We start from the raw sequence: 25,751 nt of genomic DNA on the forward strand, positions 1-25,751 counted from the left end.
ACAGAAGAGTGTTTGTCACCAGGCTTCTCTTTTTTGGACGGAGGAGAAGTAATGGAAACCTCCTTTTTGTCCTTTGAAGTGATAAGTAATCCAGAAGCCTGTCCCTGCCTCTCCTTTTCACTTCCGTGAGGAGATTGAAGGAGACCAGCCCTCTCAGAGATCTTGTGAGGGGCCTTAAGAGGGGACTCATTTGAAGAAGAAGAACCAGGAGGAGACCTACCCCTCTTCCTGGACTTATGAGAGGATGCCATAGATGTTGAATCCTCCTCATCAGAAGACACCAGCCCCTTCCGAGTCTTCATCTGTTGAAGCCAGGTCAAAAGTCGACCCTCTCTGTCACAGAGAGTCTTGGCAGTGAATGTCCTGCAGATCTTGCAGTCGGTGGCCTTGTGGTCTGAGTATAAGCAGTAAATACAGTTATCATGCTTATCTTCAACAAAAAGTCGTTTTTTCCCACAAGAGGCACAGGACCTGAACAGGGCCTTCTCCTTGTCAGACATCTTTTGAAGTAGTAACAATCCAAAAATCCAATAAATCCAATAAGTTGTAGAAGAAAAACTGAGCAGAGCTCAGTGGAGACTCCCTAGCACAACGTGCGGTAGAAAAATCTGAGGCTCTGAGCTCTCTCAAGAAGGTTCTAGAGGGTGAGGCTGCTCTGATTGGTCCTAGCAAAAGTTTGGTCTCTTTTACACAACGAGAGTGATAGGATACAAAATGAGATGAGGCTTAGGCCTATGTTTCTCTTTTGTTTCTATGGTTATTATACTACCGAGGCTCCCATTCCGACGACGGGGAATGATACAAAGCATGGGAATCTATGAAAGTTCCAAAACTGGGGCAAATCCCTGCTGCGATATAACGTATGACTAATCCAGAAGTGAATCAAACTTGAATCGAGATTGTTAAGAATACTAATGTATCCAATAAACTGTCATTGACTTGAACGTTAAGCAAACAATCTGGTATATGCAGAAATAGAAAGCCGGAGGAGGAGGGAGGGAAATTTCTATTAAACATTTTGATGCAAGCCATTTGGCTGGTCTCCTCCGATGTAGTCTTCATAAAGCCGTGACTGGAGCAGTGAAGCGTATAAAAAGGTTAGTACTCATACTTCCCTTCACATCTCAAAACAGAGGACAGAGAGAAAATTCACCAGGAACAAGCAGTTTGCTCTTCGTGTTTGCAAATAGTGTGGAATAAATTCACTGCAACATTTTAGTGGCTAGAAATCGACACCATGCTGTGAAGGGTTTGTGACTATATTTCATCTACTTTGCACAACCAATATGTACAGAGCTAGGATAAAATAATATCCATGACACAGAAATGGGCTATTTAATTTCTAGTAGTTGCTGTGAATACATTCAATGCAGTATACTATGGTGATGGATGACGGCAAATATGGTCTTGATTCCTTTGTGAAGTCTTGCCAAAAGATTCTTTGTGCTGCAGTTAACATCAAACATATGATATCCCAGATCTTGAGCCCTCAATGACCATGTGTCAGTATAGTGGAACGGTCTGTCAACAGGAAGGAAATCCCCCACCCACATAGACGGTGGCAGGCTTATCAATAGACCCCTCCTAGCACAAGTCTGTTAGATGTGAGCTACAACCTTATAGAAGGGAGCTCAAGAGGTGCATTTTTTATGCCAGGCTAGTCAAGGGTGCCTCTGAATAGAAGAGACTGTGGTGGGGAGCGCCTGGATGAGCAGACAAGATGTGGGCAAGTATAAACTACTGCTTGGTAGACATCAGAAAACTTTATTCTAGTCCTCAAATGGTAGGCTTAAATTAAATGGGGGTTAATTTGATGCTTTGTGAGAGGCCAACATGTTTCGGCCCTATAATACTCTCTAAGGAGGTGTAGGTAGGGGCTTTCTTCAAGGTCAGTGACACTCTCTGCATTGAAGTAGTAAAACTAAACTAAAGTGAGAAAAATCAAGAACTGTAGATCCAGTAGCTACTGTCTTCGAAGGCAAGTCAGCTAGTCATCCCAGATGTAGTTTATCTTGTGCGTAATCTTACTATTGAGGTTTTTAAGGAGCCGAGCTGAGTGGTCAGTTTTGTTCCCTGCCTTGATTTCACTCCCATCTCTTAAATTTGGTCGAATTACCCACCACTGATTTTTGTCCTACCCTTTGAGGTGCTGGGATAAAGATTTCTGACATATACCAAGAGGTAGTTTTATACTCATCTACCATCCCCCTATGCTCATCCAGTCACATACCACCACTGCCTCTTAATCTATTAAGAAGCACTCGTGACTATTCGAATAGTAAAAAAAAAAAACATCTTTTGAGCTCACTTCCAGTTTGTTTCATACGCTTTTATTCGGGTGTAATATAAAACCATATAAGCAATGCATATAATCTTCAAGAATAAAATAAAATAAAACATAATAAAATACAAAACAAGCAACATATACAGACAGTTAAGAGACACTGGAAATACGTGCATCCACAAACAGGATCATATATTCACAATTTTGTTAACTCACTTCCAAGGTTGTAGCTTGCACCTGGATCTATCAGACCAGTACCAGGTTGGACGGAAGTCCATGTATCTACTGAAAAGCAACATGTGGATGGTATTCTTGTTTTTTAAAAAGTGAGATTGGACTGGAGTTTGGTAAGACTCGTGGGGAATTTTGAAGTAATTTTAAGTTTGATGGCATTTTACAGATTTTTTCTAATAAATTCTAACTAGGACGCTCTGTCTACCTATCACCCCTCCTCTAAACACATCTCTATGGCTATCGAGTTTGGATCATATGTACCACTATTTGTTTATTATCTCATACTTTTCTATTACCAGAGTATATTATACTGTATTACAACTTTGGAGCATTCATTAATTACAACTCTGGAGCATTCATTAGAATGTTTATCTCATCAATAGCTTGCTTTTTTATGTTTTAATAACGAGGACATGTAAATAGGACAAATTAGTACAAGATGTATAACATTATATACTACTGTTGTAGCGCTATATTATCAAGTGATAAAAAATAACTCGTGATAGTATTTCCTGCAGCCCTAAAGAAGCAGCAGAACAACCGTGAAACACGTGTTGGCACTGGCAGGCATTTGCAGCATTGTGACATTTGCAGGAATGATTTGCCAAGTATATGGTTTCAAGCAATTGGTATATTACCTGTATAAAACACAACATTAATGGAAGTTGAGATAATTTCCTCAGGTTTTACATGCGTAGTACGATATTTTCGTAACAATTATAGTGATGACTATGTTCAATGATGATTTGGGAAGAAATATAATGGTGTACATCACAACATGTTTCAAGTTTTGCATGACTTCCCAAGACTGCTGAGAATACAAGTAAATGCAATAGAAAGTATTTGATATTATTTGTTGTTTTTTGTTCTGATTTTGATTCTTTATTGGATTCATACTCCCCACTTCCTATTGGGCCTGGTGATAAAGCAGGCAACCTTCTAACTGTCCTATTGACAGTAAGTCCCACAAAACTGTACTCAACATATGGACATGGGGCTCAAGGTCTGGGATATTGCCCGTCCTAGAGGACATAACCCTGTGCATGTCCCGATTCCCTTTGTCCCCCTTTTTGTGTCATTTGCGTGGTAAGCATCAGCATGGCTATGAAAAGCATGCAGAATTGACATTGAGCAAGCAAACATGCTCTCTCATCACAACTTAGCAGCTTTAACTTTTTGCTTTATCAAGCAATACACAAAGCATGCAAGTAATTAAACTAAAGAGTTCCTAAATAGGCACACTGAGGTAACCTCAGATCCATAGGGGTGACGGACTCCTACGGTATACCTTGTGGAGACAGGAAGACTGCTTGATTCCACCTTGAGGGAACTAGTTCCGACAGGATGAACAAAACTAAAGCTTCAACATAAAGCAGCAGTTGGTTATTTCTTACAGGAGCCTTAAACACAATCACACATTTCAGCATGTACTGCTTGGAAAGCACCACCTTTTGCCCCACAGGGCCTACTCTTGTCAGAAAGCGCCATTACCTCCCTTTAATAATTATACATGAGAGAATAGAAAAAAGCAGCCTTGCGCCCTAGAGAAGTCATCTTGAGGGTATATGATGGGAACAGTAAGAGCAGAGCCTCTCAGTCAGGATTTAAAGGCAACTTCGAAGGTATGCATCTCATGCTCAGAAACCCAAGTCACCAGGAGACTAAAAGAGATGGAGCGGATCTAGTTTCAGGATAGAGGCCTCTTTGTTTTGATTAACTAGAATATTTTTTCTTTTAAATTTGATATCTACATTGGTGTAACGTTAAGGTGTCAACTTAACAATATTCTAATCCACAGCCTCTGATTCGCTCTCTCACTTGGATCTGTAGAATAAAGTTAGTCATTTTGGCAGAGCAGATGTAAAACTGAAACCTTCCCGTCCACCTCAAGACTCTAAGCATCTGATTTCATAAACATTTTCGCAGCTATTTTGATTTCCTTGTCAGTGTTTTGATTCCAAAACCAAACAGATACTTATTGATTATAAAAAAAAAACAAGCACGAAATCAGAAACGTTTTTTGTTCAGACTAATGGCAGAGCTGGTGTTGCCAAACCACAAAAAAATATAACTTCAACTGTATGTCAGACTTTCAGGGACAGGCCATCTATGTAACTTGAAATTTTAGCTAGAACAGGCGTACAAAGCTCATATATCAATTTCATGATTAAAAACGATGGTGCCACAGGACTAGACGCTATATGTTTTTAGGGACCCAACTGTACAAATGCATACTTTTCACCAAAACCACTAGCCCATAGACAGGTAAAATTTAATAAAAATGTAAGATTTTAACAGCCTATTTTAGCAGAGTAGGCCTTTGCTATTTATTGAGAGCTAGTAAATTGAGGTCCCCCTCTTCTAGTTCCAGTTTTTAGTAAGGAGCATCTCCATACCCAATGGCAAGTGCATATTGTAAGCCCAATTCTCACTAAATTAATTCCACATTTACTGAATGTCTCAAGGCTAACCATTTTCTGTAATCTTACAGACATTGCAACTTAAAGGGGCAGTTAATTTGCTGTACAAAGCCCCATATTTATTAGGCAAGTGCAGTGCAAATGGACCATGCACTTTAGCCCACTAAAGTCATTAATAGAGCTTAAGATTTTTCTACCACACTAAAAGCATGGCATTAAGGAGTTCAATTTACTGTAGACTTTCAAGTACCATTGCAAATAAACACTTAGTTTACAATACGTTACAGGTCTTCATGACCTGATCTGTTCAACAACTTGGAGCCCCAGAAAGTCATAATTTAGTAAAGCAATGGGTACAGCTTTGACATTCCTAAAATTCTGTCCTTTTGTTACATGTGGCCTTTGCATACAACGCAGACTATGCTTGGTAAGTTTACTAAAATTTCTGCGGCAGTGTCAAGCCTTGCTTGCCAATCACAATTGTAATGCCAAAATAGTTTTAGGGAACATAACTGCTAATTAACTGATCCAGAAAATCAGGAGAGAGTCTAATAGCTCTGGGTTCATGGGGTCTAACAAATCTTATAGACAGTCAACTTGAGAAACTGTCAGATAGCACGGAAACGCCAGCAGAGGTTTAAATTCCATTTTTACCATCACCATCTCATACTGAAGCCTTGCCTACTCTGAATGCAAACATTTTGTTGTAGGAAATCGGATTTATGACACTTCACTTTTCCAAAATACATATTGATAAACTGTATGGCTTAAAAAGAGAAGTCAACGAGTATCGTTCTACCTAGAAAGCCTGCGGCCTAATACACCTAAAGGCCAGAGTACGAGTAACGGAGAACATAAAGTAGCACCTTTTCAAAAGCCAGTTACAGTCAGGCCCAGCCCTACCACAAGAATGAATAGATTCCCCTTGGGACATTAAAAGGCACTGCAATATATTAATAATTCACTGAGCAACTTACCCCAGCACTGATGCCTGCTGAGAAAAATAATGGATGTTTTATATCTGCATACCCGTACCAAGTCTTACCTAACATCAGGTTAATCCAGTCTGGCATGGTTGAAAATTGTAATCGAAGGATTTGTGGCTATAATCTTGGTATAAATACAATCATTGAGAAAAATGGTGAAACACCATACTTAAACAATATTTTATGGCACATAAGAGACAACCTTCAAAGAAAAGGACCACACAACAGAACTTATTTTGTACAAAAAAAAATGATCTGCTTCGAGTCAACTTGTACTAAAATTCACCTGTACAGCACCAGGCCCATATAAAGACATGAGCAAAACAGTAGCATCCATTGATCAGCAATTTATACCCTAAAACTGCAGCCTTGAGGACGCGCAAGGGTCGTCATGGAATGCAAATACCACCACTCGCACGATCACCTCACCTATCATTGGAAGCTCCTCCATCGTAATGCCCTGAGATTTGAGGTGTTTCTTGATACACGCCAGCAGTTGCACGTTCGGTCCCCAGCGTCTGCCTAGCTTGTGGATGTGCTGAATCTGTGTCACAAAGCGCATTTCATCGTTCAGTTTACACTCGGGCCTCCAGTCGGAAGGGGGGATCACCCTGCACATACCATACTTTTCATACTGAGATCGGATGGACTCGATAAAAGTTACTGGGTCGTGAAACTCCTTGGAGGTAGGCCGCAGGACGGGTATTTCACACATGACGGGCCACCCACATTTGCCGCTCTTTTCCTGCTTTACTGTGGAGTCGTGTGTCTTGTGCGAGGAATCTGTCTGTGAGGTAGAGTGATTTTCACAGGCCTCGGTTTCCGTCTTGCCATGTGCTTCTTTAACAGGTGTGGTCTTTTCCGTTACAACTGTCCTCTTCGGCCTAATCCTCTCCAAAACTTTTTCGGACCCTTCCTTTTTTACGTGGCCATTCACTACCAGTTTTTCAGCTGCCAGTGGCTTGCTTTTCACCTCGGGCATGACAACAGCTGATTTCATTTTTTTGGGGGGTGATTGTTTTTCTGGGGAAGTAGCCTCTTCCAGTCGTCGCTTAGAGTTGCGTAGTCCCTCCCTTAACTGCCTACCCTCCTCCACAGGGTTGGTCTTTTTATTGAACTTACCATTGACCCTAACACAGTTTACAGCGGCACAGATCACCCTGGACGCTGCAAGAGATAGCACCTGTTTGCGGGTTTTTGCATTGCTACTTTCGATTTTCCCTGAGATTATGTGTTTAACAGTGGAACTGGGTTTCATGTGGTTGGGTTTGGTTTCCTTGACCAGTTCTCTCTTGGCTTTGGTGTATGTGACCGTTCCCCTAGTCACCGTTGCAGTGTACTTCACAGTTTTGGGTGGTGAAGGTCTCGCATCTCTCGTCTTTTTGGCACTGGCTGCATTGGAGCTTGTAGAGGACATCCGAGTGATTCCATTCAATTTAGACACCTGAGGATAAAAGGACAAATGCAATTAGTTTGTAAAAGAAAACCATCTTCACATGTACATCCAAACTATGATGTCTGTTTAGTTGATGAAAACCACATAACATTTCAGCCTTTTGCACATGCAAGAAAACACCTACAACTACAAACGGCGTGGTGATTGGAGAGAGTTGACGATTTCTGTAACTGTACAGCTATACACCCGAATAACAATTAACAATGTGGCAGGTTTTTTCTGCAGTATGTGATACGAGATGTGAACTAATAGAGCCGCGAGGACAATCGGGGAGGGAGGTGGGAGGTTGTTATGGACTTCTATCTGACTATCACTATCACTATCCTATTTTCATGTGATAAATTTGCGATGTTTTTTCGTAAGTGTCACCAAAAACGTACGTAAAAAAAAAACTACAAAGCAGGAAGCTGAAAGTATAAACTTGATTTGATTCAAATAAATGGGTTCCAAGGGAACACAGAATTATGCTATTTCCATAATGAAATCTTGGAGGGAAAAAAACAGGCATTACAAATATTTTTAGCTTTAGACGCGCACACAAACCGAAAAGAGACAATGATTGGTTCTGCAATTTTTTAACGGGAATAGGAGAGGTCTGTCGGTATATTTACAACAGTAGAGGGAAAGATCTTCATGACATAAAGCGAAGGACGTTTTGGCAGTTCAATCACCGTCTTAAACGTGAAACAAAAAGCGCGGTTGAGAGCAAAAGTAGGCAGGTATCCAATGCCTGCCTTAAAAGGTGAGTTCGCTAGTCAGTTTCAATTAGCTTGAAAAACACACAGCTTCCCATAACATGAGGCTACTGTATTTTCGGGCTGATTCTGCAACGCGTTATTGGCAGATACTTCGAAAAGCGTTAAGTTACGTGCTAGTTCAACCCAAAAAGAATACAGCATACACCCAAGTCTGTTCAACTAAAAATCTAATACTGCCGAAATTCACCATTTACAATGCTAACCTATATATAGTTTCTAGACCAGTCGGGGTAGATGTTCTATGTTTTTGGCGTTTGCTGCATTTTCCAAGTGGGATTTTTGGACATACAACTGTAGGATTTCAATGCAACTATTGGCATGCCTCTTTAAAGTGTTAACACAGTTATTCTTGCACTAATTAGTCCAGTAGTTGATGTTGCTTAAACTAGAAAACGATGCACTATATTAGTGCTGCAAGAGCGTTCTAAATGCACAATATGTGCTATACAAATAACTACAAAAAAAGTAAAGTGAACAGCCTAAAAGCAAAGCCGCCTCCAAACAGCTAGCACAAAGGCTTCTCCTGATTCGTTGACTATTACAGTAACAATGCATTCTTGGATGATCAGCAAATGGCATAAAATGACAAGTGAACAGACCAGAAATTCTCAACCAAAACAATTTACCAGACAAGTGAAACTATTAAAACTCTGGAACCTTTTGATAGAGAACCTGTTAAATTATTTCAGGTATCAAATGGTGTTAAAAAATTCCAGGAATGTGCGTCAAAAACAGAGCCTCAGTTCAACATGTCAGAAATCTGTGCCAGAAGCCTTTTTTTATGTGGAAGGTTAGGAGCCTAAACATCACTTCACACCCATATTTTCCCCCAAGTCGTTTAATGGGATCTTAAAGGCAAGCATGGGCTGTGCACCTTTAGAATTCTGTTTATCTCTTGCAGTTTAACAACCAGCAAACAATTAGGGCCTCATTACAATGTCGGTCGGAAAGGCTCCGAACGGCATTTGGTTTGTCCGAATCTGTGTCGGAACTCGCGTTTCTGACCAACTCAGAAGCATTTCTGATCAACTGATTATGATGTTAGGTAACCGTTCGGTCCTTCCGACTCGGTTCCGACCGACATTCGGAGGAACAGAGTCTGTCGGGGGCGAATAGTCTATGGGCCATGTTTCCGTCTGACTTATTATAATGTCGGATTCGGACAGCCTTTCAGACTCAGTTTGTCAGACATGGATCGGCTGTCGGAAACTGACTTTGGGTGCTCATAGCCGGCCCACATTCACCCGGAGGCCTCTGTTTGGGGCCTGTGGGGGTACTCATGGGACCAGTCTGTGCAACCATGCACAATGTGGCAGGCACCATGAGGTGCCCGCCACAGAGTACCCTGTTTTCAGGGCAGGATGGCAAAGCCATGGAGGGGACTTTCATTTCAACACCATCCAATAGCCAGGCTTGGCTTAAATGGAGAGCTCTCATAAGTATTAGAAATTCAAAGAGGAACTACAATGGTCTGCGCACTCTTCCCATGGTTTCTCACTCTGTATATTGAACCAACTGTGGAAAAATGCAGGTGCAATGAAAATTTAGGATATTTGATTAAAAAGTCATGCTGGTATATGCAGTCTCAAGAGAGTTGAGTACATTACAACCTTGAGTAGGCTCAGTCCCCCTCTATTATTAGCTTTCATATATTGGCCTTCATAGCATTACTTTCATTGTCCGACATGTTTCAAGGCTGGTACGCCCCTTCATCATGGACTCAGCACAGGGGGAAAAGACAAATCACCACTCGCTCCATTCGACCATTTATTAAAAGAAATACCGCCCTTAGTGGGCATGGCACAGTCTTGACACCCAGCAGCATGCTGGTATATGCAGTCCCAAGAGCAGTGAGGGCTTTTAGTTCGATCACTTAAATTGCACGGCTACCCTTGGCCGTGGAGAGGAGCACCAATTTAGTCTCAGACTAGAAGTGCATCTGAGAGCGGAAAGGCTTGTGAAGGGAACCTTCCTTTCTGGTGAGCGCGCTCTCCTGAGGGAGATATTGCTCGTAACCGGACTTTCTCTCCTACTTAAGGAAATATATGAAACCTAATGACAAGGCCTCCTGCTGGGATTTCATGAATCATGTTTGAGAGAAAACTGTTTTCTCATGATTTTCCCATAGAGGTTATGGAAGGTGCTCCAGAAGCTAAAATGCAGAGTATATTTTCTGTAGATTCACACTCTCTTTCAGCCATATGAAAATGAAGTCTGACATTCTGAGTAAATCATGTACTTCCAACAGGAGCAGCTGGTCAGTTGATTCCCTTGTGTTCTACTGGAGCCTCCCAGAGTATTCTAAAGAACAACTAGAGCGCTAACAATGTTACTAATGATAGAAATACGGTACACTTGACGCCATGTTCACTGAATCAAACTGGTAGAACTTAAAACATTTAATTTAGTAAGGAACATATTGAGGGGGTTCAGTTTCTCGTAGAGATTATGGTTAGTGCTGTAGAAAGAAAAATTCTGACACATTTTGAGTTCTCGATATCTTCCTCTTCTATTTCATGAAAAAATTCTGACATGCAGACTGAAACGTACACTTTTAACACCAGCAGCAGATTGCCAGTTAACTCTCTGGTGATCAGCAGCTTTACTATAGTGTTCTAATGAGCAACTAGAGTGCTAACATTCTGAATTCATGCCAAAAGTGTGGCACATCGAATAGTTGCTTACATTTCGGTGTAGTTTTGCAGCTTGAAGATCTTTCTGGATTCACTATGCTGTGCATGATTCCGCGGTCTTGTGGTTGGGTCCGGAACCGTAGTCCTTTCTTTTTTTGTCGCCCAGGTGGGCGTCGACGTCCTACCTTTTGGTGTATTTCCGGTGACGTCAGCACGCTTCCGGCGGAAGCTCCCACTCTTGGGCGCCATCTTCGGATTCTTTTTTCTCCTGTTCGTTCTGTTACCTAAGTTATGACAATGTTCAACTAAGTCAGTCACCGCTTTAACCTCTAAGGTTTCTTTTCCAAGTATTGTCTCTGTTTCAACCCCCCTTTTCTCTCCAGCCTCATCTTTCTGGCGGAGGTGGGTGGGTTCGCTAGTGAATCCAGAAAGATCTTCAAGCTGCAAAACTACACCGACAGGTAAGAAACTATTCGTTTTGCAGCGTGAATCTTTCTGGATTCACTATGCTGTGCATAGACTTTGTAGCGGTTTCTCATGTTTGTGGCAGCTGGGTGGAAGATGAGCGTTGGTTATTGAATATGTGTTGAAGCACCTTCTGTCCGACTTGTGCTTCCTTGTTCATCTGTATATCCACACAGTAGTGCTTCGTGAACGTGTGCACGAAAGCTCATGTTGCCGCACGGCATATGTTCTGAATGGGTGTGTTAGCTAGGAAGGCTATTGTAGCTCCCTTTTTCCTGGTAGAGTGGGCACGTGTCCCCACTGCTAGTTCCTGTCCTGCCCGCTTGTAGCAGAACTGTATTGTTTGGGCGATCCATCGCGCAATTGTTCCTTTAGTTACTGGTTTCCCCATGAAACTGTTAGCGAAGGACACAAAGAACTGCTTTGTTTTCCTGTGTTCCTTCTGGCGTCTAGGGTGTGCAGAGCCCGTTCAGCGCTTGTGGCCGGTTTCTGAAAGAAACTTGGTATTTGTATAGTCTGGTTCATGTGGAATCTTGACACCACCTTTGGCATGAAGTGTGGGTCCGTTCTCATCACCACCCTATCGTTGTGTATCTGGATGTAGGGTTCTAGTCGCGTTAGCGCCTGTAGCTCGCTCACCCTGCGCAGCGAGGTGATTGCTACCACAAAGGCCGTTTTCATGGTCCGCATTTCTAGGGAGGCCTTGTGAATTGGTTCGAAAGGTTTTTTCATGAGCTCCGTTAGGACTAGGTTAAGGTTCCATGCAGGTGGCGGCACCCTCTTTGGAATCTCTTAACAACCTGTGATGTGAAGAAACTCACATGTTTCTCCTCTTGTGTAAGCGACTATCGCTACCAAGTGAACTCTTAATGAGGATGAGCTTAGGTTTTTGTCGAGCAGGGGCGTGAGGTATTTTAGCACCGTTGAGTCCTTCTGCATCTTTTTGTGTAGCTTTTCCCTTCTGCACCACAGTGTAAATCTCTTCCATTTTGATACGTAGCGCTTTCGTGTGCTGGGCCTTTCGTGCCTCCCGAAGTACCCTCGGGGTGCTTTCTGGCAGTTTCAGATGCGCAAACTCTATGTCCTCAGGAGCCACGCTACTAGGCTCAGGCTCTCTGGCTCTGGGTGCAGCACCATGATCTGCGAGTACCATGTCTGCCTGGCCCACTGCGGTGCGACCAGTATCATGGTCATGTTGCTCGTTCTGCAATTGCTGAGTACCCTGTGCATCAGCGTCATCGGGGAAAAAGCGTAAGCAAATGTCCTAGACCAATCCATCTATAGGGCATTCCCCAGGGAACCCTCCCGGGGCAGCCTGGATGCGAAGTTTTGGCATTTTGCATTTTGGCGTGTTGCAAATAGGTCCACCGACGGTGTCCCCCACCTGTCGAACAGCCTCCTTGTTTCTTGTGCATTGAGCTCCCACTCGTGGGATGCCGATGTCTGTCTGCTGAGCCAATCTGCTTCTACATTGTCCTTCCCTGGTAGATGTATGGCTAGTAGGTCTATCTTGAGTGGGATGGCCCATCTCCATATCTCCTGCGCTAGCTTCGAAAGCAGGGCTGATTGTGTCCCCCCCTGCTTGTTGATGTAGAACATCGCTGTTGTGTTGTCTGTCTGGATGAACACTCTCTGGTTGTACAGCTTTGTCTGGAATGCTTTTATAGCGAGCAAAACTGTCTTCAACTCCAGGTAATTGAGGTGTCTGACCGCATCTGCTGGTGTCCACAGACCCCTCACTCGGAGTTTCTCCATGTGAGCTCCCCATCCTTTCTGGGATGAGTCTGTGGTGATGGTCACTGTTGGCATTGGCGGCGTCCGAGGCTTCCCCCTTGTTATGTTCCCCATGTTCCACCATGCCATCTCTTTCTGCACTGAGTGCGTTACAACCACTAGATCCTCCCAACGACCTGTAGCTTGTGACCCTTGCTCCTGTAGCCATTCCTGTAAGGGTCTCATGTGTAGCCGTACATTTGGCACTAGGTGTATGCATGATGCCATCATGCCCATGATTTTGCTCGCTGTCCTCACTGTCCGAGCTTGCCCCTTCTGGTAGAGCTGCGTCTCCTTCACCATTGCTACCTTTCTCTTCTCGCTCGGGAACACCTTGCTTTGTAAGGTGTCGATCTGTGCTCCCAGGAAGATTTTTATTTGTTCTGGTTCCATTGAGGATTTCCCCCAGTGGATGGAGAATCCCAGGTTCATCAGTGTGCATGTCACTCTCTGTGCGTGCTGCTTGCACGTTTTGTATGAGCTTGCTTTTATTAGCCAGTCGTCCAGGTAAGGGTATACGTGTATTCCCTCTCTTCGTAGGTATGCTGCGACTGTTGCGAGGCACTTTGTGAAGACCCTTGGTGACGATTTGAGGCCGAACGCCAGGGTTGTGAACTGGTAGTGGACTTCTCAGATGATGAATCTGGGCAGATGCTTGTGCCCACTGTTCATTGGGATGTGCAGGTAGGCTTCCTTGAGGTCTATGGTGACCATGAAGTCCCCGCCTTGCAATTGAGGAAGTACCTCTTGTAGGGAGGCCATTTCGAACTTTTGCGTTCTTATGAATCTGTTTAAGAATCTTAGGTCCAGGATGGGTCTAATCGTTTTCTCTACCTTTGGTACCAGGAAGTATGTGGAGTACACGCCCTTGTTCCTTTCTCTGTAAGTCACTGGTTCTATGGCCTGCTTTTGCAGGAGCTCTTTTGCTTCCTCTTGAAGGAGCTCTAGCTCTTTCCTTGCTAGCGCCCTTCTTTTCGGCTTTCTGCTTGTTGGTTTCCCTTCCAACTCTATGCAGTACCCGAAATGAATGATGTTGAGTACCCATTTGTCTCCAGTTATTCTCTTCCACTCCTGGAAGAAGTGCTTTAGTCTTCCTCCCACTGGTCTTACATGCTCGCAGGTGTTTATTTGCGTAACTCCAGTCCGTTGTGCTTGTGCTCCACCCTGGGAGTTTTTGCTTGGGTGGGCACATGGAGCTTGATTAAGTCACTTAGAGGGGGGCTGTTGTCCCCCTCTCCTATTCTTTCCACGTTCATTCCCTCTCCTGCGAAAGGACTGGCCTCTTTGCTGGTACTGCCAGGACTGCTTTTGTTGCCCTTACTGTGTCTGGGTGTCTGCCTGGTGGGCTTGATGGAATGCCTGGTGCGATGTTCCTGGCTGGTTTACTCCCCTCCAGTTAGGTCTTCGTGATGCGGTGCCTCTCTTAATACCTCTGAACTGCAATGCCCCCATGTATCTTGCAGTCTCGTTATCCTTCTTCAGTTGCCTGAGCTTCTCATCTACTGGGGCACCGAACAACGTCTCTCCGTTGAACGGGGTGTTCAGGATGCTGTGTTGCACTTCTGGCTTGAAGCCTGAAATTTTGAGCCAGGCTTGTCTCCTTTCCGTGATGCCCATCATCATGAGTCTGCTGGAGGTGTCTGCTCCGTCCAGGGCAGTTTGAGGCACGAATTTGCCACATTCTTCCCCTCTTCGACAAGGTTTTAAGCTCTTTGCCTGAATTCCTGAGGCATGTTCTTTATTAACTGGCCCAGCTCTTCCAGGATCTGGTACTGGTGCCTGTTGAGCAGCGCGTTGGAATTTGCCATGCGCCAGTGCATTGCGGAATTCCGTTCAATTCTTCTCCCCACGAGGTCTATTCTCCTGCTTTCTTTGTCTGGAGGTAGCCCTGAAGTAGTAGGCACATTGGCCCTCTTCCTTGCCGTGGCCGCGATGATGGAGTCTGCCGAGACCGAGCCCTGAATGTAGGGTGGGTCCTTGGAGGAATGTTTATACTTTTTCTCCGTCCTGGGAGTGATGGCTTTGCAGGTTGCAGGCTCCTTAAAAGCCTCTTTCCCCTGTGCCATGACGCTTTCGAGCATGGGCAGGTACAGGCTCCTGGTTTATGTGGGGAGCAGTGTCTCTAGAAGGAAGTCTGCCTTCTGCTTCTCTTCGTCGAGTTTTACCTTGAAAACTGCAGCTGCATTTCTGATGACTGTTGTAAATCCCAATGTCATCAGGCGGCGAGGGCCTCGAAGGATGCGTGGCGACGCTTTCTTCCGGGCTCTCGGTGTCCACGTCTTGCCAATCTATTTCCTGAGTCTCTGAGGATGCAGACCCGAGGAGCGTCCTGCGGTCATCGTCCCCTTCATAGTCGTAGTAGGAGGCCTCCTCTTCTTCTGGTTCATCGAAGGCCTGGACGCTCTCCGACTGTCCTTCGACATAGTCGTCCTCCTCCTCCGTTATCTCGACCACCTGTGTCTTAGGTTTTGTCGGGATCATGAAGTCTTTCATCCTGGCGTCGAATTCTTTCTTTCGCTGCAGGATGGTCTCCATCTCGGCCTCGAGCCGTCTCTTCTTTTTCTCCATTTTGGCAGCGTGGTCTGCGTCGAATGGTTCGGCCGGTCTTTTCGGCGGACAGGTCGGCACCAAGCCGACCTTCGGCGTCGAAAGTTTCGGTGACGAGCTGACTTTCGGTTCCTTTGCCGGCGCCGAAGTGCTCTTCTGGTCTTTTTCCCTCTTCGTCGAACGCTCCTTTTCGGGGACGTTTTTCGCCGTCTTTTGCTATTCTCCAGCTCTTGCCGCCGGGGAGTCCTTCTCAGAGGATCCACTGGGCCTGGGAGTAGCCGCAGACGCCGAAGTCTTCGGCGTCAGCGCTTTTTTTGAGACTCAGGGTCTCTCGGGGGTCTAGGGCCGTAGAGTCTCCTACCTTCTTCGGAGTCTTCGTATTATCGGTCTCTACGACTGTGTAGCCGTCGTCTTCGGCGGCGGCGTTGTCCTCTTCGTCTGATGATAGCCCCAGGTCTCGAAAGGACGGTGCCTTGCCCTGCATGTTGGCGTTGGCTACCCTCTGTCTCGCTTTAACTCGAAGAGTCTTCGGCGTGAAGGCGGAGCAGGCGTTGGAGTCCTCGCTCTCGTGGCCGACCGGTAGGCAAAGGTTGCAAACGGTGTGCTGGTCCTTCTGCACGTACTTGTGGTGGCAGTTACGGCAGAATTTGAAAGGAGTTGCTGTCCATCTCATGCATTCAGGGGGCCCCCTGAGCGTGCACTCCCCGATGGACGTCGAAGTTCTTGAAGTTCTTCTTTTCCTTCGTCGTACTCTTCGATGATGTAGTCTCCTGTAGTCTTTCCCAATATCTTTTCGTCCAAAAATGCGTATTTTTCTTCTTTTTCTTTTCTCCAAAAAAGTCTGGAGCCCTTTCGGGAACGATCCAGGCCCAACCGCGGAAAAAAGAATCTGAAGATGGCGCCCAAGAGTGGGAGCTTCCACAGGAAGCGTGCCGACATCACCGGAAATACACCAAAAGGTGGGACGTCGACGCCCACCTGTGCGACGAAAAAAAAAAAAAAAGGGACTACGATTCCAGACCCAACCACAAGACTGCGGAATAATGCACAGCATAGTGAATCCAGAAAGATTCACGCTGCAAAACTGGACGTTACTTTGATAGAATGAAAGTACAAAACTGAAAACATTTTATATGGAGGATACTGCAGTAAATGAGAAAATAAGGGAGCTAGCACAACGGACCATAGAGGGCAGAGGAATGGAGGGCAAAGGCAGCAAACCAACCATGCAGTACAGGCAAAAGAGGCAGTAGCAACATGAAAGACCACCCAATGCTCGCAAGGCAGGTGTGCCAAACCGGCAATTCCAGGAAACGCACAATCTTTTTGCCAAACAGTCCTTAGAAAAAATCTGGTATTCCAGGAGTTGCTTCCACCGCATCTTTATTTTATATATGTACCACAGCAGTAAAGTCAAAGTTAGGCCAAAATGAGTCATCTTCTGAGAATCGGGATGGGAAAATGTGGTAGAACTTTAAAGTTTTGAAAACTGTACTTGATAGTGGCACACAGAAATTGTATGTTTTATGTTGTATGGGGCTCCCCTTCATCAGGGTTGTTTCTGACCACTTGCACAATGATAAACAAAAGAGTTAGTTGGTGAACAACATTAAAACTTGTTACAAGAAGAAAGCTTTGCCCTTTCTGGCATTTCCCTGAAGCCGGCTTTCTAGCCAAGGGAAGGTGGATATAAAGTAACAAACTTGTGAATGGAGGGATCTTTCACCAAACCGGTTGTATCTTGTAGGAATAACAAACTGGTCATTGTATGAGGCAGACCCTAGTATTCCAGCTGTGCAGACATTCAAAATAAGAATCAAAACACAGATTTTGTTCAGACAGACTGCTAGATAGAACATAACATAACATGTATATTTATAAAGCGCATGTTATTACACTTTATTCTTTGAGAGCAACATATTTTCACATCAGTAAGATGTTTGGGACAGCAAAGCTATGCTTAATGTCCCTTTAGTGTCAAAAGAACTCCATGTTGGGGGCATTTGTAACCAACTCCCACATATCTAACGATTAGTAAAACTGCAACCAGGTGTTGTGTGTCTAATATTATGCAAAACCTGGTTTCAACTAAGTAGGAATAAGACCGCAGCTTTCTCTGTCAAATGAAACCAATGATAGGAAATCAACAAACCTTCCACAGCAGCCTAATTCAATAACAGGGAACCCTGTTGGCAAGGCAAAGTAATAAGTCACTAAGGAATTTACTAAATTAGACAGTATCTGGAAGAGGGTGGAGGTGAAGTAATTACTCCTAGGAAGGTGCAAACTCAAAAAACTGTAATTTTCTCCGGTCAGTACAGACCAATCACCAATATACTCAAGGAGCTATACAAGCCACAAAACCTAGGTCAAAGTTGAAAGGGGGCAGGCAAAATAATTGTAGCATTTGGCCACCCACTAAGCATGACTACGTCAGGCAAAAAAACTCTAATTTATCTTCTGCAAAAACAAGTCTACAGTGTCTATTCATTGGTAATCTGGTGAGCAAGTAGTTTTCAATTATTAGATGTATGTATCTTTGCTGAGCGTTTTGAATATGTGAAAGTTGAGCCTCTAATTACAAACTTGCACAAAACTACTCTAAGACATGGTCACCTTCTAGGTTCACCATTGTTATTCCCAGATAGAATAGTTAAAGTAAAAAAAAGTGATAGAGAATGTGAACTGAAGAAAATAAATAAATACCCGAAACATTAAAACTTGTTTAAAATCTCACTAGCTGTTAAATGTTAACCCAGAAGTTGAAGCATGCAGGTATATGCAGGTGAGTATGTGGTGCTGCAGGCAAGGTACGCGTTTCTTTACACACCTTCTGTTGTGGTCTTAAGAGATTTCTGTACATGATCTTGTTTAAAGTAGTTGTACTTTATATTCAAAGTTGCCAGATACTGCTGACCAGTTCCTTACAAGAGGCAAAGGCTAAAGGGGAGTTGTCAAAGATATCCTGGATTCTACTACGGACAATAACAGACTTCACAAAATAGTAAATATCCATAGACTCGGAGAACTGGACAGGCTATTTTCAGTTAACTCTAAATGCATATCCTCAGGTACAAGGCAACGGGTCTTTACATGTATCAAAACGTGTTTTGAACCAATGCATTCAAGTGTCTACCTTATAAGAAATTAGCTTTCTTGCAAATTATTAGAACTTATCCCTATTGACTTAGGTTTTTTTTAAGTTGGACCATGTGTTTTTGTCAAAAACGTTTTGATTTTACAATTTGTTTTTTGCAGCACGTTTATGTAATTTAAGGGGCACTTTTTATAAAGATATGGTTCACATTTGCCATTTTCTATGGATTTTATAGGCAGCAAGTAAGCCTAAATTCAAAGACCACACAAAGTCCTTTCTGAAAGGATGAAAAACATACAGCCCAACATACATGCCTGATCGAAAACTTGAAGAATATTTTACACCTTTTAGGCATAGTACATTTACGCACACATTGACTGCTGCCATGTAAGAATACCACAAGACTAAACTGCTGAGATGGTTTGAAATTCTAACTGGAGCACTGCCTGAACCGACCCGGAGGATTGCCACCCCGTTTACCTGTTTCCTTAAGTCCTGAGCCGATCTGTGAAGCGTATGGTGGCTAGCAGCGAGACCTTTGGCGGAGGAGACAGTATGTGGAGCAGGAGTGTGGTTAGCAGCAGCAGCGGCCCGCTCTCTTCGCCTCTCAACCCTCTGTTCAGCACTCCGCTCCTTCCCTGGTGTGACTTCTTTACTTTTGTGTTTTTGAGCGGATTCTTTTTCCCTTGGTGATTTGCTGTACCCATTAAACACTGAAGAAAAAACGAGAAAACTGTGTTCAAGTAAAGCATTGAGAGGTTACAATTAGAGAAAATAGGTGTACAAGATTCGACTGAAACAAATCAGACATTGGCTGCACCAACCACTGCATATGAAACACTTACTCATGTAGCAAAATGGAGACCCACGACACAAAAACCGAATGAATTCTAACACAAGCACACAGAGTTTACAAAGGAATTTCTAAACAAAACATGTAATTGAACGCAACAGAATGGATATCAGTAGGATATGCAGGATCACACTGATAGTCCGAAATAAAAAGAACTAAGTCCGCTGCAAAGGAAAAGTGAAATATTGAAACATGACAGTCTATGCTAGATTTCTAACAGTCTTTGGAAGCCAACTGAACTTTTTATCTAAAAATCATACCTCTGCATAACCTAAAAATATTAAACCCAACAAAACAAATCTACCCAGCAAGAAAAAATATAGTCTGCAAGCGCAAGCTGATTAAAGATTTCATTTGAAGATAGCACTGAACAATTTGGCATTGTTGTGTTGATGTAAAGTAGTTGTAATACTTGTTAAGAGTCTCCCAGTGGAAATGTTTTTCTTCGTGATATTTGCCTCTCTTCTCAACAGCACCAGGGGCACGGGCACTCTGTGCAGCTCAGCTGGTGACAGTGAGTGGAAGACCAGCAGAGACTCGACAAATGACACGCAAGAGTTAGCAACCATAACAACACACTTACCTAAGAGGTAGCATCTTCAGTTGCATCAGGGTTTTGCATGTCATGATCACTTATATAACCGCAACCAGCCACAAGCATGAGTGGCTTAGGAGAGTGTCTGTCTCAAAGGCAGCCTGACCCAAATATTGGTTTTGATGTGTGTGTGGATCAGATGAGTGCTCCAGTTGAGTCGCAGTGCACGAGATGCAGCATACAGCATAGGCAAGGAGCATGACTGGGGAAAAAGCGTTGAGATGTGCGTGTTGTTAAGTAGGTACAGGCAGAGTCCACATGGAAGTTCATACGAAGAGCAAGAACATGGATGTGGCCCCGAAGTGGATCTTTAGGTATCATACAAGGTGGGCGGAGATGTCCTGTGATCACAGTACAACAGGTATGAAGCAGCTGCTAAGGTGTTAGATGAGATGTTGCCACATACGCATGTTAAAGAAACGTTTGAAAGGGATACATAGTCCAGGATGTTCACTGCTATAGTGGCAATAATGTACCTGGGAATAAATTGGCCAGGGAAAGCAAGAAAAATGCTGTTTTTTCTAATGCAGGAGCAATAGGAATTCCAGATTTCTGCAATCCGAAATGCTAACGTCAAGGCTCGTATTCAGGCTTTTCAAAACTATGTGGGGCTGCTTTTGGAGCAGTATTCTGGAACATTGAGATTAAGCGATAAAAGTCAGTTGGCACAATCACAAGGGTAGAGCAAGTAAATCAGGTACACTAATAATATAGTAACACCCAGGAAAGGCAGGAGATTTCATTCCCTCAAAGTCAAACTGACCGCAAGACAATCCTATCCAACATTAGAAAGGGACTGATTTCAATAAAAATCTGCCTTTCGAATTGGATTTATTTATTTCAAACAACGTCCTAGACGTGAAAGGTTTAGGAAGGGCTAAGCATGTAAGTGGCAGAAACCACTACTGCACTGGGAGCTTCTATTTCGGACTGTTGGAGGACCTTACCTGTGGTAACAATGTATGCCACTGAACTGAAGGCTGACCATGCTCTTCTGGTCCTCCTCTTTAAGAGAATAGTATTAGGTCTCGCCTGAGCCAGTAAATGCGTTGCCCTAGCGAGACATTAATGAGTGGGCTTTCAAAAGACGACAGGGTGGCATTGAGCGTGCGGTTATGCGCACAATGACGAGCAGAGTCGCCATCTAGCTTTCCTCTCTCATCACGGTGCGTGCACATTGCACACCACTCCCCAGCATGGTTTCACCTTTGCCGCGCACACACAACTCGCGTTATCACGTGCTTGTTTTCTTTCACTTTCGTGGCCTCGCAGCAGTGTCTTTCAGCGGAGGAAACAGATCTTGTTTTTTATGTATCCTGATTCCATTTAATTTCATTTCTTCCATCCTTGCTTTCCCTGTCCTCCCTTCTACACTTCCCCCTTTCCCCCCATTCCTGTGTTTCCGGATTCATTCGACTGTATGTTTTATGTATATCAGCCTTTTTTTACTGCTTCGTGATGGAGGAAAAGTCCACAAATCAGCCCGCCCCCCCCCTCCTCCTCCCCCCCATCACACAGCGACTGTGGCTTCGACCCTGCGCTCTGCTGCAGTTCGGCTGGATTCACGCTATATAAATATAGCATAGTTCCCTACAGACCTGACTCTCGAGCTTGCTCTCTTTCTTATTTGCCTATTCTTTCCTTCTTATATTCCTATCTTTGTTTGTTTTTACATCATTTCCCCATCAATTTACTCAAACCTTAAATTACTTGACTTGCTTCACTCTCTCACTCCCCTCTTTCCTTGCTACCGTTCACCCTTCATAAAATATTCTTCCCCTCGCTTCTTTCGTCCAACCCAATTCTCTCCACCCTTACTTCTTCCCATCCTTCTGGCTCTCACCCCCTGCTTCCATCTCTCCCTCCATTTCCTTCCCCTATTTTCATCTCTCTATGACATGTCCCTCATCCTTTTAGTGCCTTTCCCTTCGCCCCCTTCCAGGACACGCACACACATCATGCTATATGGGCCTATATGTGATGCTTGGGGGGGGGGGGGGGGGGGGGTGTTGACAGTAGAGGAACGTATGTATGCATACACACACGTTCCTTGTACCCTTGTGTCCGCTTCTCTTTCAGTGCATTCATGCCTCCGTTATTTTAACACACCCGCGCTCCTCACTCTTTCCCCGAATACATAATGTCTCCTCCAGTGGGTAGGCACAAACAGGCGCAAACCGGCCTTATGGACATGCGGTTCCTGTCCCTGGGTGCCTCTACCCCATTACAAGCGCACAAGCTCTCAGTAAAGCCGCACCACGTGGCGCAATAAATCCGCCCGTAAAGTGTGGAGCTCTGCAGAAAAGGCCTTGTATATATATTGGGTTGTTGTATTTTGAGGGCTCGCAGTGGGGCTGGCCTCCTAGGGGGACTGTCTCTCGATGTACGGAGGGAAATGAAAAATACATTTGAAGCCAAAAAGCAATTGGAACAAAAACCCTTGCCTTTATTTTTTTTTCCGCTTCAAAATAAAGTGTGTTCTACACATTAGCCCCACAGTGTCGGCTTCTTTGTTTTTCAGGGTTTTGTTTGTGCAATATTTATGTGCTCCCAGTAATTTCTGGGACTCTTTTGTACTCACTCAAGTTCGCACTTCTTACATAACTAAGCTGATGGCAGCGCTTACTGGTCGGAGGGCGCTTACTGGTCGGAGGGCAAGCCGTAAAAACCGAGAAGGGGTGCCTCAGGTTAAATGGCAAAGAGGCACATAAGAACCAAGCATTGGCATAGCCAATATGTCTCGCCTTTGGGGCCTTATAAGTGTTTAGTTAAACAGCACATCCATATCCTTGGTGCAACAACATCAACTGTTGCATGGCTAAACACTTAGGCGTCTCGAGACGTATAGGCTAAGCCAATGCTTGTTTGAGTCATGTCATGGAGCCAAAGAAGCAGCCATTATTTCTTCCACAGTGATGTATATCCCACCACTGACTGCAGAGGAAATGTGCAGAGAAAGTAAGTCTCCTCTTTCAATTCGAAAGAAAGATCAACTGGCACGAGGCACAGCTGTGGGATTTCTAGATCGCCGTTGCATGGTCCATAGCCACATCTCCGTAGCGGAGGCAGGTTTTTCAATCGCCTCAAAGATGCCTGGTAGAATTCTCGAACTGAAGTATGTTAACTGCTTTAGTTACAGAATAAATAAGCTTTATTTTTGGGAAAAGCAATTCGTTTGGAATCTTGCATCTTTTGGCTCCAATAACTCCGGAAGATGTAACCAAAGACAGTCAGCTGTGGACTTTGTCAAGCTACCAAAAAATAAAACTTTTTACAATAAAAATAAAATCAATAAAATAAAAAATACTGGCTATATACATGATATATACATATAGGATTAATGTTTGGTAATCATACATTTTAGTCCTATAATCTAGGATGAGGCTCTTCTGCCATAAAATATCATAACCACGAAGGAGGAGTGATTTGTAAAAGTCACCTTAACAAGAGAATTGCAAAAAAGAAACAAGATATTTAATTGGTCAATACTTAATATATTAATTTTGAACATAACACCCATTTTGGTTCACCTTTGGTTGGAAGCACGCAATGAACAAGTTGCTTACAGTCAATAACAATTTTTCTGGTAGATACTCGATCTACCTGCAGATTTCTCACTCCTCTTTAATCTCATTCCGGGGCAAAACTGGATCCAGAAACCTGAAATGGCTCTTCTGCACCGCTAGGTGGCGTCTATGCTCTAATCAAGCTCTGTCATCCACCCCCACCACAATGACGTCAGGTTTCCAGCTTTTTTTCCATCCCTCCTAGGCCGTGATAAGGCTGACAAGACTGAAGGAATTTTAGTCTATCACGACTAACTTGGATCTTAGCAGTTGTACGACACTCAAAAGAACATGGAGGCGGACAGAGTCAGTATGGAATCAACAGACAGATGAAAAGTATCCACCGGAAATATAGTTAGCAAAGACCCGTAACTTTCTCCTGCAATAAATACTTCTACCTACAGAGTCCTGAGCTCTTAAATCAATACCCAAGTAGAGGTGAGCAAGCCACTGAAAGGTCAAACCAGATGCCTAGCTCTAATTGAGGTCCTTTTAGACCCTTGAACCCAAAACAAGCAAAGCTTTCATCATGTGGCATCTGCCCGCCGCCTAAGCACCAACCCAATGTGTCAAGAATTAAAGACAAAGCATTAACCTTAAATGAAAAGAAAAAAAAGGACAGACATACTGATCTAGTGGTTGAATCGCACAACATGAAACCAGAAAACGTTGGAAGGACCCCAGATTCCATGCTTAAATGGTGGGATCCCAGGTAAATATTTGTATGTCACGGTCTCCTTTTTCTAAATGATCAGACATGAGAGCACCTTAAAATACATTACTTCAGGATGCTGGATAGACTAAGCCCTTGAGTTTATGTATTTCATAGACTATAATGTTGCTTCATAAATCATAAGAATCCAGGGCAAATACAGGGTACACGTGACAAGTGATTTGTCGCTTACCTTCTTACCTCACGAATGAAATTGTCGTCAGGGCGGGGGAGAGCGACAGCCCTCTATATGGTGAAAACATGGACCGAAAACCATGCTGCAGCATAAGCAAATACCCAACATGGAAACACCTAGGGTTAGCGCTGAAGTTGCTTTTGTGCCATGGTGAAATGGGCTCCTTCAAAGGGTCCTTCTTGGAGATAGCATGGTGGATCTTTGTAGACCCGAAGCTCCAGCGGGAAATTACCTGATTCTGAATCGTCTTGCCCTTCTTGTTGTCACCATAGCACAGGAAAAGTTGGTAATTGGCCATGAAACATGCAGGTCACTCATAAGAATGGAGAACCCTATAAGGATCCAGACAGTTCAGCATTTCCTCCTTAGTGGGATGAGAAATCGGACACAATGTGGGCCGAGTGTCGGACCTTCTTTCATTTAAAAAATATCTAAAAACATGATTGTTTCACTGCTAACTTTAACCTGAACTCCGACCTGTGTAGGCTTCACAAGTGGAGAGATCCCTTCGGGAGCATTTGTGTGCTTAATAAATGCAATTAACAAAACATAACGTAACACTGCAACACGTGAAATGGAAAGACTACCTTAGGAAGAGTTGAATGAAGCTTTTCTCTGCAGACAGCTTGCCTGTAAAACATGCAATGAAGGTAGACCGGACAGACAATGCTTGCAGCTCGCTGACACACTGAGCACAGGTAACTGATCGGGAAGAGACTTTTCAAAGTCCGCAGCATCATAGGATAACCATGCATGGGCTCGAAGGGCAAGTACATCAGTAAAGTGAACTCCAAATTGAGATCCCACTGTGCCATAAAGAATGGAGAAAGGGGAAGCAAATGGGTCAACCCCTTTAAAAATCTCGTAACAGAGAACGATGAACCACTGAACTAAGAAAGGCTGCAATTGCTGACAAAGAAGCTTTAACAGTGCTCACAGCAAAGTCGTACCAGGCAATAGATGGGGCAAAGCACAAAACTTCTGTTACGCACACCTTGAACATATCGATTTCCTCCTGGGCGCACTAAGCGATGCAACAAGACCACGGACTAAAATCAATTGGGTAGAGGGACATTGAGTTGACAAAATTAAGTCAACTAATTCTGCACACAGGCCAAAAGAAATCAGAAAGCCTCACTCGTAATTCCAGGTGTCAAGGTGGAGGTTCAGATACAG

General features: G+C 43.9%; 1 protein-coding gene across 2 annotated transcripts in view; it reads right to left on the bottom strand.

Annotated features, from left to right (window-relative positions):
* The window catches only part of JARID2 (jumonji and AT-rich interaction domain containing 2), a 684,143-nt gene that overhangs the window by 190,101 nt on the left and 468,291 nt on the right, over positions 1 to 25,751 (bottom strand). For both annotated transcript variants that reach the window (XM_086965161.1, XM_086965160.1), the window contains exons 6-7: positions 19,134 to 19,366; positions 6,354 to 7,368 (exon numbers count right to left, since the gene is read on the bottom strand). In XM_086965161.1, the coding sequence (XP_086821287.1) occupies positions 6,354 to 7,368; positions 19,134 to 19,366 (1,248 nt within the window). The remainder of the gene's footprint in view (positions 1 to 6,353; positions 7,369 to 19,133; positions 19,367 to 25,751) is intronic.

The sequence above is a fragment of the Lissotriton vulgaris genome, chromosome 4_1 (genome assembly GCF_964263255.1).
Source record: "Lissotriton vulgaris chromosome 4_1, aLisVul1.2, whole genome shotgun sequence".
Taxonomy (NCBI): domain Eukaryota; kingdom Metazoa; phylum Chordata; class Amphibia; order Caudata; family Salamandridae; genus Lissotriton; species Lissotriton vulgaris.